This window comes from Labrus mixtus, chromosome 1 (assembly GCF_963584025.1).
Source record: "Labrus mixtus chromosome 1, fLabMix1.1, whole genome shotgun sequence".
Classification (NCBI taxonomy): domain Eukaryota; kingdom Metazoa; phylum Chordata; class Actinopteri; order Labriformes; family Labridae; genus Labrus; species Labrus mixtus.
In genome coordinates this window covers 19,591,658-19,604,383 of record NC_083612.1, presented here as the reverse complement: position 1 = coordinate 19,604,383, position 12,726 = coordinate 19,591,658, and the positions used below count along the sequence as shown (strand labels likewise).

The window sequence follows — 12,726 nt, the reverse complement described above, 5'->3', positions numbered from 1 at the left end:
GTGTGTTTGCTCTCTTGAATGGGTGATTTGATGATTGGCTGAGACAGTCCTCCTCCGAGAGACTGTGCTGGAAAAACAAAGAGTTGCTATGGTAACAGTCAAGGGTGAAGGAGGAGGGTGTGTCTGTGGTGTGCTTGGAAGTGGCGAGATGGACATTGGCAGGCAGAATGGCGGAGGAGGAAGCGATGCGTTCTGTGGTCCTTTGCCATTCCTGCTGCTCTCCAAGTCCCCCTGCTTTCCTGCTCTTCCTGTCCCCCGCGTCGCTCCCTTTTTGTCGTCCTGAAGCGAGTGGGAGGCTGCTGGGAGAACAAACGCTGAATCTCAATGAGACAGCTGAGAGGGAAACTCGTTTTCTCGCTCCGTCTCTCTCTGATAGTGCCTTTATTCCTTATTTACAAGCAGCATAACTCAGTGTGGTCTGTTTATTACACAGTACATCAGCATACGTTTAATGGTGTGGAAGTGTTGTGCGGGTACTTTAATGTTAGAGTTTATTGTTTAAAAAGATCATGTGATAGGAGCTGACCTTTTAAAGTTGATGGATGGATACTTGATGACAGGCAGATAGAATTGTTTAATGCATCACATAATTTAAAGTTTCACATTGTGAGTATCTCAGAAATTCACTTGTGTTTCCATGAAGTCACAATTTACTCTTCAAATGTAATTCAGATGTAACCTTTTTGAATTCCAGCTCTTCTTTTGAAAATGAACATTCACTTGTAGATATACTGCAGTAATGCTGCAAGGTAGTGGAAAAGAAAGAAAATGACTGGAGGGGGGTTAGTTTCACCCAGGTTACACATTCCTTTCTTCCAGGTTTCCTCCAGAGTCAATGATTGAAGGTTCAATAACCTGAGTATTTCCTCCTCATGAATACAGTAAAACAAGAATAAAACTTAATTTAAAGGCTTTATATATCACACTTAAATATAATAGAAATCAAGTATATCCTCTGAAAATAACTCTGTGAGTAATGACTGTCTACAGTGGGTGTAACACCTGAGTCCCGCTGTCTGTGAAGTTTTCCGAGTCATATTTTCAGTTTGTTTACATCGTCAGGACAGCGCCTGACTCCTCCCCTCGCAAATAAAAGTTGTTTAATTGAGGGACTAGAGAAAAGAAGAATAACATACTGTACTCACTGCTTAACTGTGTTTCTAGATCACGCTCATTTCGGGTAAATTTACATGCGGTGTGAAGATACGAGCATAATAAAGATCACTAGCATTAGCATGCTAACACAACAATGCACCACGAGTTGTTTTGGTTTCATGCTGGTGCTCAAGGGCGACATCTGCTGGATCAAAAAGTCGCATATAAAGCCTTTAATGCTTTGTAATAATGGCAGCATATGGTGCTTTTTACTTCTTTGTATTTTCAATCATTGGCCCATTGGCCCATTTTTCTTAATGCTGTTCTTTACCTCTAACAATAATGTTTCTAAACCAATCACCATGTGGCCATTAGGACACAAATTCAAGTTCATTTTGGAATGATTCAAAAGTTTACAAAATATGACAATAACTATATTTGAGGGAAAATCTGGCTCTGATGTTTTTCTTTAATTCAACATTAGGTTTGAATAAATATACCTCCTTCCATGCTGATGATGTCATTGTTTGTGTGTACTGTTTTTACATGAGTTTGGAGCCTCTCACATAACTTAAAAACAATGGTAGTACAGGTACAGCTGTTTGTTACCTTTGTCATGAATGACCCCATGTTCAGTGACTCGCACTATTTAATGTTAATATATAATCAACCATGAATCTATAACAGTTCCACAGAATGAATTAAGTTATTATTTACCTATTAAATAAGGTTCATTAACTGAGTTAATATATGTTAGTCTTCCGTAACAAGCCTGTACACTCTCAAAGAAAAGGGTTGTGCACATAAATGGTCATTTAAAGTAACATTTTTTAGCAAAACTGTTCTGTCTGAACAGTACGTATTGTCCACATTTTGCTCTGCTTTTATGTGCCTTTTGGTGCTCCAGCAGAGCGGTAGAGAGGGAACGCACCGAGCAGAAAGCACACTTCAATTGAAACAGCAATTTCCTCAGTGCTGAGTATCAGCAGGAAGCAAGGTCTCCATCTTTAACAAATGAAATGGAGAATACTCTCTCTCCCCCCAACATCACTCCCCCTCTCTCTGCAAAAAGACAGTGAACTCCTCCATATTCCATCCCCGTTTGTCAGATTTTGAACTTTATATCCGGCAGATTGCTCTTTTTGTCCGTTAGTTGTTCTAAATGATGCTTAAAGACAAGGGGAAAATGTGTTGATCATTTAGCACACTATGGGCCAGATTTACTAAAGGTTTGCGTGTCTTACAACGTGTGCAAACTTAATACCACCAGCAAAAAAAAGTGCTATCTGATCTACTAACGGCGTGCAGTGAGGACTGCGTCTTTCAAATGAGCAAAACAACACGCGTTGACCATTTAGTACGTTTGACTTAATGAATATGCAATATGGGGCGTTTCTGCCCTAGCGTGCAAAATACTGCGAGGAGAAAATGCAAACAAGTTAAGTTAGTACACGCATTGCGATTTACCAAGCCTGGCAAAAATTGCGGCGATTGTGACGGTGTCTGTATTTAACACCTTTGAAAGGAACGTGCTAACCCAGGAGCACAGCACTTTTTCCCCACAAGTGTTTACATGTTTCAAATGGCATGCATTTATTTTTATATAATAGCCTAATCATTAAGGAAGAGAAACACCATGATTAAACTACAGGTTATTGTTGCCTTATATATAGCCAAACAAAACTGAACATCCACAGCCTCTGCATTCTATAGAATTTCAACATTGACATTTATGTCGTCCTATTTCCCTCTTTTCGCCAACATTACATTTTAAACTGGGGATTTTCCTTTTTCTCGGGTCGCGCCTCCGGTGCGCTCCTCTCCATAATGCGCTCGTCACCTCCCTCTAAAGCCCGCTGCTGCTACTCTGTAGGACGCTTGGATTGGGTTACCTACCCACTGTTTATACCCCCGTCTTCGATACCTTTTTTCCAGGGCATTTATATTCGATCAGACACAGCGCTGGCCAGCTGTCTGGTGCGCAACAACGGCCCGAGTGTAGAGCGCCCGTGCCACAGAGGACACAGCTTGCACCTCCTGCGCAATGCATGACACTTCATTATTAAGATTAAGGGAAGAAAAGAGAGGCTCTGTTTAATGCCGATGTTTTCTTATAACCAAAATTTTCATTGTAATATTCAGATTTATCTCCTATAACTCAAAAGTATTGTGCGTTTATTTGCCTCTTCCACTGATACCTATTTTGCGCTTGCAGTCATCCTGCTTTCTGTCCAAACTCTCCGTGACGTAAACCAGTAGAATACGCAAAAGCCTAACTTAAATAGTACCGCCTCCACAAGGTTTGCACCTGTTGTCATTCACGCACATTTTCTTAGTAGATCACCCTCAAATCGCCCACCAACCAAACGTGCAAATTTTTGGAGTGAACACGCAATTTAGTACTCTTTACTTGGGACCTTAGTAAATCTGGCCCTATGTGCAGATACAGACAGTCAGGCAGGAATAGCAAAATGTATGTAATGTTAACAGTTTTAAAGGGATGTCACACAGTAGCATTGGATGATTGAAACTAGACTAGATATTATGGTCACTGTAGGAACAATAGATTTAACAATCAACCTGAGAGGGCAGTGGAACATTTTTTGATAAGTCCATGGGATTTATCTAAGAACCGATTCATGACATATTTCACAAAAGTGTGAACAAACAACTGAGTATATTAAGCTACACTTTATTTTCCAGGAACATGATTTCTTCTGAGGGTAACATCAGCTAGATTTACATGAAGGTGTTTGAACAAACAAGGCAACAACTCCCATGATCCCATTCTGCATCACAACACCATCATACAACTTCTTTAGTAATCTTTTTAATTAAGACACCCCACAGCATCAGAAATGATCCAAAGTGTGATTATGTTTTATGTAAATTTACTGAAAGTAATTAATTTATAAAACAGAATTCTGTTTATCATCAAGTCACGATCGTATAATGCCGCTGGAAGATGGTCTGTGTTAAAATGGATTATTTCCCTGCCCTGAAAAAAATCATAGTTTTGCTGGGAAACATTGAAAAGCAGAAGAGGGTTCATGCCGTTGCATGTTATCCCCTCTCACTTAAATACCTCAGTGATTTGGATAATGACTTTACCACACAAGAGGAATTTTTCATGCTAATGGAATCAATAGAAATTCGTATTAATGTCTTATTCCTATTTAAGACGACTTGAAAAGCCATGTTCCAGTTTGGCTGATAATCTTTTTTGTTCTTTAGCTCTCTGTAGGCTAAATGACTTTCTTCTGTTCTGTTTTGCCTCTTCGCTGCTGAAGCCTGACTGTCTAATTCAGCGGTGTGAACAGAGGTCAGAACTTAGGATTCAAGGCAGGGAGACATTAGTATTCCCGTGGCCAGCACTCTGACCGAGCCATCTGCTGCTTTCACATTGCTTCTCTCGCCCCCTGTCCTCTCCTCAGCCCTGCGATTAAACACACTCACACTCACTTTTAAGATATGGATCTGCCAAACAAGGGGAAGTGTCTCCGGTTAATTTAAAGCTCTGTCTTACTGTAGATGAATCGTTATTCGGAAAACATGAATAGCTCTGTCAGGGGAGACAGCCCTGTACAAGTGGTCCCAAGCTGCAGTTTAAAACAGACAGTTGGGATGCAGCAGGCAGGCTGGTGTTTTGCTAATAGTAATAATGGTGTGGGTGTTTGTGTGTCAAGCCTTTTTAGTTATGAGGATAACAGCTTGCCTACATTTCAGGGCATTTATGTGGGAGACAGTTACTTTGTTTGTGTGTGCAGGTGGGCTGTTAGAAAAGTGTACAGTCATGGAGCCTGCTGAATCCTTACCAATCATTGATTCATTTTCTTTAGCCACTCTATCTCGGTTCAGGTTCCCATGAGGCTGGACCATATCCCAGCATGCATTATGTATATAACTCAGTGAAACAGCCTGTCCAAGACAGACTAAATTGATACACAAATTCTAACACTCTCGAGACCTTGCTGCAGAAGCCCATGATAATATAGGAAGAACTCATTTTGATGCGTTACAGTTGTGTAAATAGTGGTGTTCGAGGGTTTGCGTTGCCTTGGTGTTGAACTAGCAAAGAGTTGACAGGAGAGAAAGAAAGATCAAAACAACCTTCAGAGAAAACTCATTATATATTTGAGATATACGGACTCAGACTTGAATCAACTTTAAAATCATGTAGTCATACATGTCGCCGAACATTGTCTAAGGCCTAGGTTGCAAAAAGTCGGTGGCTAGATATCAACTGGATGCATATAGTCAACTTAATTCTGTTTGTTTGAGAGAAAATAACAAGTCAGTATACTGACTTTGACTCCAACTAACAGTGCAGAAAGACAAACAAAACGAACCAGCGAATCATGTTCATGCCACAATGAATTTAAATGAACTCATAACAAAGTTCAGAATTCTTCTGATGAAATAATTGGAAATGGCATTGCTAAGTTCTTTTGGCCTTGTAGCACTGTATTTTTTTCTTTCTTTGTTTTCTTTTCAAAGAAGAATAGACGGATGAATAACAAGAAGACACAGCAGTGCAATTTGGGATATAAGTGATCAGCATTAGCAGATCCCTCTTCACTGCCTCTTGCATCAATTCAGCATCAAAATGAACTGTCTCTAGCTGACTAGAGCTACCTGTGTGAAGGGAATATAATAAATCAAAACACAACTCGTCAGCATGGCTGTTAGTTTCCAATCAGTTGTTAAAGTTGTTCAGCACCTGTGAATGAAGAGAACTACGCAGATCAGTTTATAGACCTTCGCTCTTCTTTATATTTAGTGGCTGCGATAAAAAACTAATATTTTCCACAACTACCCAGGCAAATAAGGAGTATTTGAGCAACAGGAACGTAATAATAATAATAAGGACTCTGCATGTAATGGCAAGTGGAATGGAGCCCTTTTGAAAAGTGGTAATTTATTTACCAGGCATTTAATGTTTGTTTAATGGATGTTTCTGAGCATAATTCCAAAAATAACAATATTTCTTAAGAAATGTTTTTGTGTTGGGGGAGGACGACGATGCATTTACAACCTGTGAGTACAAACACGGCTGCAGTGCACTATTGCTATATTTTTAAACTCTCCAAATAGTGCAAAACAGGTTGGACAGATCTCCTGTGAAGCTTGACCATGGCAGCGTTACCATTCTTGTACAAATGAGAGCAAATTCAATAAACAGCCAAATCTGAACTGTGTGCCAGACAAAACAGATTTGGGAAAAGCCACCTGGTTAGGGACTTAAAGGATTTCCAAATGTACACAACAGTTGTAATAGCAGTGGGGGAAGACAAATGCATGATGATATGAAACAGAAGTACAGCAACAGTCCAGCAACACCACAGGAAAGAAGGGGGCCTCGTGAAGCGAGAAAGGGTAACAAAGAGGAGGTCAAAGGGTATCAGTCCCCAGGGGATGCAGTTACCCATAGTTACCAATCCTTACCATCAGCTCTGGGGAATTGGACAGGGCGGGGACGGGTCTCTACAAGAGGATGCTGGGATATAATGTGGAGGAAGGAGGGTGGAGTCAGGGAGATGCGTGCTGTGTAGCAGCTGGTGGGGGAAGGGAGGAGCAAAGAGAGATGGCAGGGAAGTAAGGAGGGAGGATGGGGCTGTTAGTGCAGCAGGAACAACCAGTGCTATTGTGTACCTCATCCCAGGCCAGAACCTCAGGTAAGAGAAAGAGTCAATATTCCATAGATCTTTACAAGCTGAGGGCAAAAGTTGGTAGAGAGACCATCTTATGAGCTGTTAAATTATTTAAAAAAATACTCCTTTAGCTGTAATGCAGCTATATTTCATTAGGTGAGCAGAACCTGTAGGTGAGGCCAAGGGTTTGTGCATGCATTTACAAATTCTGTATTGATCAGTAACCTCCTTAGAAATGCCCCTTTTTTGACGTTTTTTTTGCAATATTGCACCAAGAGCGCACTACATAAAGGTTTATGCCCTCATGGATGATTTACTTGGCTACCTGTAGAACAGTAAACTGTGTGTGTGTGTGTGTGTGCGTGTGTGCGTGCGCGATCCTTGTTTGTGTACTGAGTTCATTAGAGTGTTATAATTGCTGTGTAGGAAAATCTACCCATGGTGAAGGAAAATGTTTGAAAGCAGTAACAACACCCCTCTGTGGGCAGTTGTTCATGGCAACTAGATGGCACAACAGAGTTGTGAAGGCAAGAAAATGCATGATGGTACAGAGAGCAGAGAAAAAGATAGAGAACACATTGTTTTAAAGTTGGTTGCTAAGATTAATTTAATCCTTGCTGTGGTTTGTTTGTGTGTTGTTGATGCTGGCTTGCATGCATGTGTGTTTTGTATGTGTGTAATAGGATTTAGTGAATATAAATCTCTTTATTATTTTCCTTTTATTTTAATAACATCTGTTCTATAGAGTTGAAAGTAAGCTTACTCACACTTTTTTTTTGTAACAGCTGCAGTCACACAGCCTGCTCTTTGTTGCTCTAAATGTTTATATATTCAAAGCTTCAATCTCTTATTGATTACCATACAGGGTATTTTCATGTTAAATGGCTGGACAGTGAAGATACTAAAGTGTGATTGTAAAATCAGTCACGTTTCATCACAGTAACCACCACTTAAAACTGGCAGAGGTTCAGTTCCATGATGTTTCGTTTATGGTTTTCAAATTGAAAAAAATAAGAAGCATTGATTTTACGACTTCTATCTCTAAACATGTTCACCACAACAAGTAACATTGTGCTGCCTTCCCACTAATTAACCCAGTCCTCTTCTGAAAGAGACTTTATTGTCTCCCAGGTTGGTCATTCTCAGCCATAAGCTACAATATTGATCAATCAATACAAGTCTTGACTGACATCTGCAAGCCCACTGGTATCAGGGCACATGTGCAAGCCCTATGTAGAGATGACCTTGATTTAACTATTGATTCTTTCTCCAGCAGTGTCTGATTAAGTTCATCATGTGAAGGCAGTGTCCCTAAACAATGCCTCGCTCTTTGTGTCTGTCATTGTCAAGCTGTGCTTCAGCGATATATTGAGCCCACTGTCGCCAACTTGAATCCAAAATTGTGCTGAATAAGCACAAAAAGGTGCTCTGAGTGTGGGTTAAGTAAATTAGTGCTTCATAACAGAGACAGTTTGGGTAGTCAGCCACTCCAAATATGTTGCAGCTGTCTGCAAAGTGCAGAAAATGGGTTAGATTGATCATTGAAGGACTATGATTGCTGTGAGGGTGTGAATTTTAATAGAAGAATCAACTCCAAGCAAATTTGATATTTTCATGAGGGGGGGGGATTTAAAGTTGTATTTGGTTTTGCTCTAACGCTGTACCCCCTGTGTCTCCCTCTCCTAGGGTCAAACCAATAACAATGCATGGCCTGTAAGCAGCCCATCATGGCTCATAGGAAGAGGCCAGGGAACAGCGGAGGAAACAGTATGGCTGCTCCAGGCCTCTGTTCCAACCCTCATCCTACCGAGTCATGTGAACCAAAAGCCCTCCCTCCTCGGCAACGCCCGATCCGCTACCCCAAAGAGTCACGTGATCCGAAACCCCTCCCCCGTTCCTGTAAGGTACAATACTCCCCTCCTAAGTCTCAGGATGTGAGTCACAACCATCCAGAAGCAGAAGCGGACACGGTGGTGGAAGTGAAGCGCTACAGCAACCAAGCAGATCCAGAACAGCAGGAGCAGCGGCCAGCTACACCCTCCTCGCCAGAACATGAACGAGACCGAGATGAGCATGACGGGGTGGACTTCCATGGTGGAGCTGACAGCCTGGATGACGACTCCAGCTCTGACTACATTAATAACACATCAGATGACGAGGAAGACTATGATGACGGTGACTATGATGTTTATCATGTGCTTAATTACTTTATACTGATCACAGAAATAGATTATATCCTCCCCCATATCCATTCTTACACTGTTGATTATGATTGCTCTATTCCTTACTGATTCAAAGAGGGACAAAAAGACTTATTTCGGTTTTTTTTTATTTCAAGAGGAGATCTCGTTTTTTAACAGCAAACCCAGGAAAGCAAAACAAAACAACAACAAAAACTGTTAGAGGAAGCATCAGATGAAATGCCAACATTGCCTGAAATCACTCATTGTGCGTGTGTGAGTGAATTCAAGCAAGCGTGTTTTTTCTAAATAACATATTACATACAAATACAAATATTGTCCTTTACAGCATTTGCAAAATTCCTTCAGATTGAAGTTAGCAATTGTGCTAATTCCTACAAACCCTGTATGCAACAGACATCAGTAAGAGTAATTGTTAGAGGCAAACCTAAATGGAACTCAGGATTAAGAAATGTGATTCTCTCCTCTAATAAGTACCTGTGAGTGTTTAGAAATGAAGCTCTAATTGTTGGTTTGATCAACAAGCCCCATGCATTAAAAAACACGTGTTTGTGATCATAAATCCCTGCAGGGCTGGCAGAGGAGGATGAAGGTACGACTTACTACATCCGCTACTGTCCAGAGGACGACAGCTACATGGAGGGTGTGGACTGCAGAAGCCAGGGAGACTGTAACCACGGACACAGCCAGGGCGACAGCACCAACACCATGCAACAGAGTGAGGGACACGCTGATGAAGGCCAGGAGGCTGAGGAAGGGTGGGCTGAGGAGGGAGCGGTCGAGGGGGAGGTAAGAGAGGAAGGGTGGGTGGAAGGAGAGGGAGGAGAGGATGCGGGTAGGGAGGAGTGGAAAGAGGAAGAGGTGAGGGAGGAGTGGAGAGAAGAGGAGGAGGAGGTGAGGGAGGAGTGGAGAGAAGAGGAGGAGGAGGAGGTGAGGGAGGAGTGGAGAGGAGAGGAGGAGGAGGTGAGGGAGGAGTGGAGAGGAGAGGAGGAGGAGGAGGAGGTGAGGGAGGAGTGGAGAGAAGAGGGAGAAGAGGTGAGGGAGGAGTGGAGAGAAGAGGAGGAGGAGGTGAGGGAGGAGTGGAGAGAAGAGGGAGAAGAGGTGAGGGAGGAGTGGCGAGAAGAGGGAGAAGAGGGGAGGGAGAAATGGAGAGAAGAGGGAGAGGAGGATGCCAGGGAGGAGTGGAAAGAGGAGGGTCAGTGGGTGGGACGGGAGAGCAGGGTGGAGGAGTGGGGTGAGGGAGAAGGGGAGGTTCGCTGTGAGGTGGTGGAACAGGATCCAGATGAACAGATATATAATGGAAGACCTGAGCCTATTCTTGACCACCATCAAAACCATCTTCACCTCCACCCTCCCCCACTGCAAGACACCCAAGACGAGGAGGAGGAGAGTGAGGAATACTGCCCTAATGAGGAGGAAGATGAGGAGGGGGACGAGGAGGAGAGACATGGAAGGGCCTACACTGGAGACTACTATGCCCCAGAGGACAATGGGAACTCAGTAAGGGTCTCGCCGTACCTTAACCGTAAGGTGCTGGTGGTAGAAGGGGAGACGGGGGAGGAGGCGGAGGAGGACATTGACCAAATAGTTGCAGAGATCAAGATGAGTATGAGCATGGGAAGTCTAAGCAGCAGCACTGACCAAAGCCCTGAGGAGCTGGCGCAGGACCCTGCACCGAGTGACTACCCTCACCCCAAACCCGACCCGGCCCCCTACCCTCCAGCTCACCATCGCCATGACAGCAGACCTAAGTCCCTGAACCTGCCCTCCATGCATCACAACAACCCAGACCTCCAGAGGGGCATCAAGGCACATCCACGCTCCCCTGAAGACAGGCAGAGATGGCAGCAGGAGCAGGTGAGCAGTTTTGGAGAGGTCTGGGAACAATATCCCTAATACACTATTTTATTTCCAGAAAGTGAACACAAAACTCATACTATTCAGAGTCATAAGCCATAAGTCATATTAACAAGTATTTAGAAACACATTTGACAGTTGGGTTATCTAGATGCTTGAGTGTGTTAGATTAACAGGCTTGGTGAAGCGATTTCCTGTTTGTCCTGATATATGATAACTAAGTTTATTATCCTTAAAAAAACCAAAACAGATATACTTAGGTAGATTCAGACCAGTGTTTGCTTCCACCAGCTGTCAGACAAAGAACAAAGCAAGCTGCTTGCTAACTAAGGAAGCGAGATCTACTGTTCTGGGGACCAACAATCTGGTTCTTTTAAAATTGTAAAAAAACAAGCATCTGTTTGTTGCGAAAATCAAAACAATACAAATGAATACTTGTTTCTTTGTGTACACTATACACTTACTAAACAATACTGGCAATCAAAAATCTGATTTTTGTCAATGATTAAACATTTCAACTTCTGTGAAGGGATTTTTAACACGTTAGTAATACCCTTTGTAAAGTATCAGCCATTACATTTTGAAAATTCTATTCAGAAATGATTATTCCCCTCCTTTCCCTCAGGACTTTAGCTAAAATGCCTTTTTGTAAATCAGACTCTTTGATTTCAAGAAACCAGATGATATAGCACATGATACAAAATTATTCAGTTTAACAAAGGAATACACATTATACATTAGCTCAAATTATTATAATTGAATGTAAGAATAATTCTAACCACTGTAAAATGTACCCATGTTATACTCTGTCCAGAGACAGGGATGCTATTTTCCAACAGTGCTTTTTTTCTAGATTGCTACACCTGTAAATGCAAAAAAAAAGAAAAAATGTTACAGCAACAACTGCATGCATTGCTCACACTATATACCTGACTCTAAAAGAAAGAGATGTTGAAAGTGCACCAACAACTGCATTCAGGGGGCCCATAGAGGTCTTTATTTCTGATGTGTGCAATCGTACTACATGTATAGAAGGTACACAATGCACAGTATATTCAGGCTATTTCAGTGCTCTGTGGCAGAGACTCTTTCCACCCTGTGTGATTTAAAGAGCTTTGTAGTGAAGGGCACAAGATGAGTTACGGATGACATGCTGCTCTTTGCCTCCCAGAGACTATCTGCTGCGTTTCCCCTCCCCAGTGTTACCTTGAGATGTCCCCCTTTCTCATCTCTTCCTCTCAGACCTGGATTAGTGCACACACACAATACTCACACATCAATAGACTCCAGCACATGCAGTGCTCCCCGATCTTCTAAAAGTCAGATGGTAAAATTAGAACACAGATAGTCTCCTGTAGGCAGCATGCTGATCACACCTGCTCCACAGTGTGTGTACATGTGCTTCTACATTCATTGTGTAGAACTGGGTCAGACCGCGCGCAATACACTGGGAGGATTTAGAGCACCCTGCCGATTCAGATGAATCCTGGTCTCACTTAGATGTTTCGTCCTCTGGTATTGAATAAAATGTTCTCTGTCCACCACTTCAACATGACCTCTGAATGAACCAGGACAACAAAGAATTTAATAAGAGCTTTGCTGCACAGTGTGAAGCCAAGAGATTGTGATAAGAGCCCAGTTATGAAACAGAGGGAGGTCATCCAAACACATCCTGTTGGTGTGTTGTATTTGAATTGTTTGGGATAGTTATGATTTTATCTTTATTTTTTATATATCATTTCTATGGCTTTTGTCTGTAATTGAAATTGCTGATCCACTAAGAGACACCATGTCCACACTCATATTGTTAATTTTACTGACAAACAAACATTATTGTAATTATAACTTGCAGCAGATTTGAAAAATAGTTAGAAGGGGAAAATATCAAACACTTTCAAAAATAAAAAATGCTGAATCCATTG

General features: G+C 42.0%; 1 protein-coding gene across 4 annotated transcripts in view; it reads left to right on the top strand.

The window, feature by feature from the left end:
- Nucleotides 1-12,726, top strand: part of apba2b (amyloid beta (A4) precursor protein-binding, family A, member 2b) — a 58,997-nt gene that overhangs the window by 25,625 nt on the left and 20,646 nt on the right. For 3 of the 4 annotated variants that reach the window (XM_061037155.1, XM_061037159.1, XM_061037144.1), the window contains exons 3-4: nucleotides 8,433-8,921; nucleotides 9,519-10,804. In XM_061037155.1, coding sequence (XP_060893138.1) covers nucleotides 8,453-8,921; nucleotides 9,519-10,804 — 1,755 coding nt within the window. In that variant the 5' untranslated portion in view covers nucleotides 8,433-8,452. Of the gene's footprint in view, nucleotides 1-6,644; nucleotides 6,771-8,432; nucleotides 8,922-9,518; nucleotides 10,805-12,726 lie in introns of those variants that run through there. The other variant, XM_061037149.1, reaches the window with a different exon arrangement.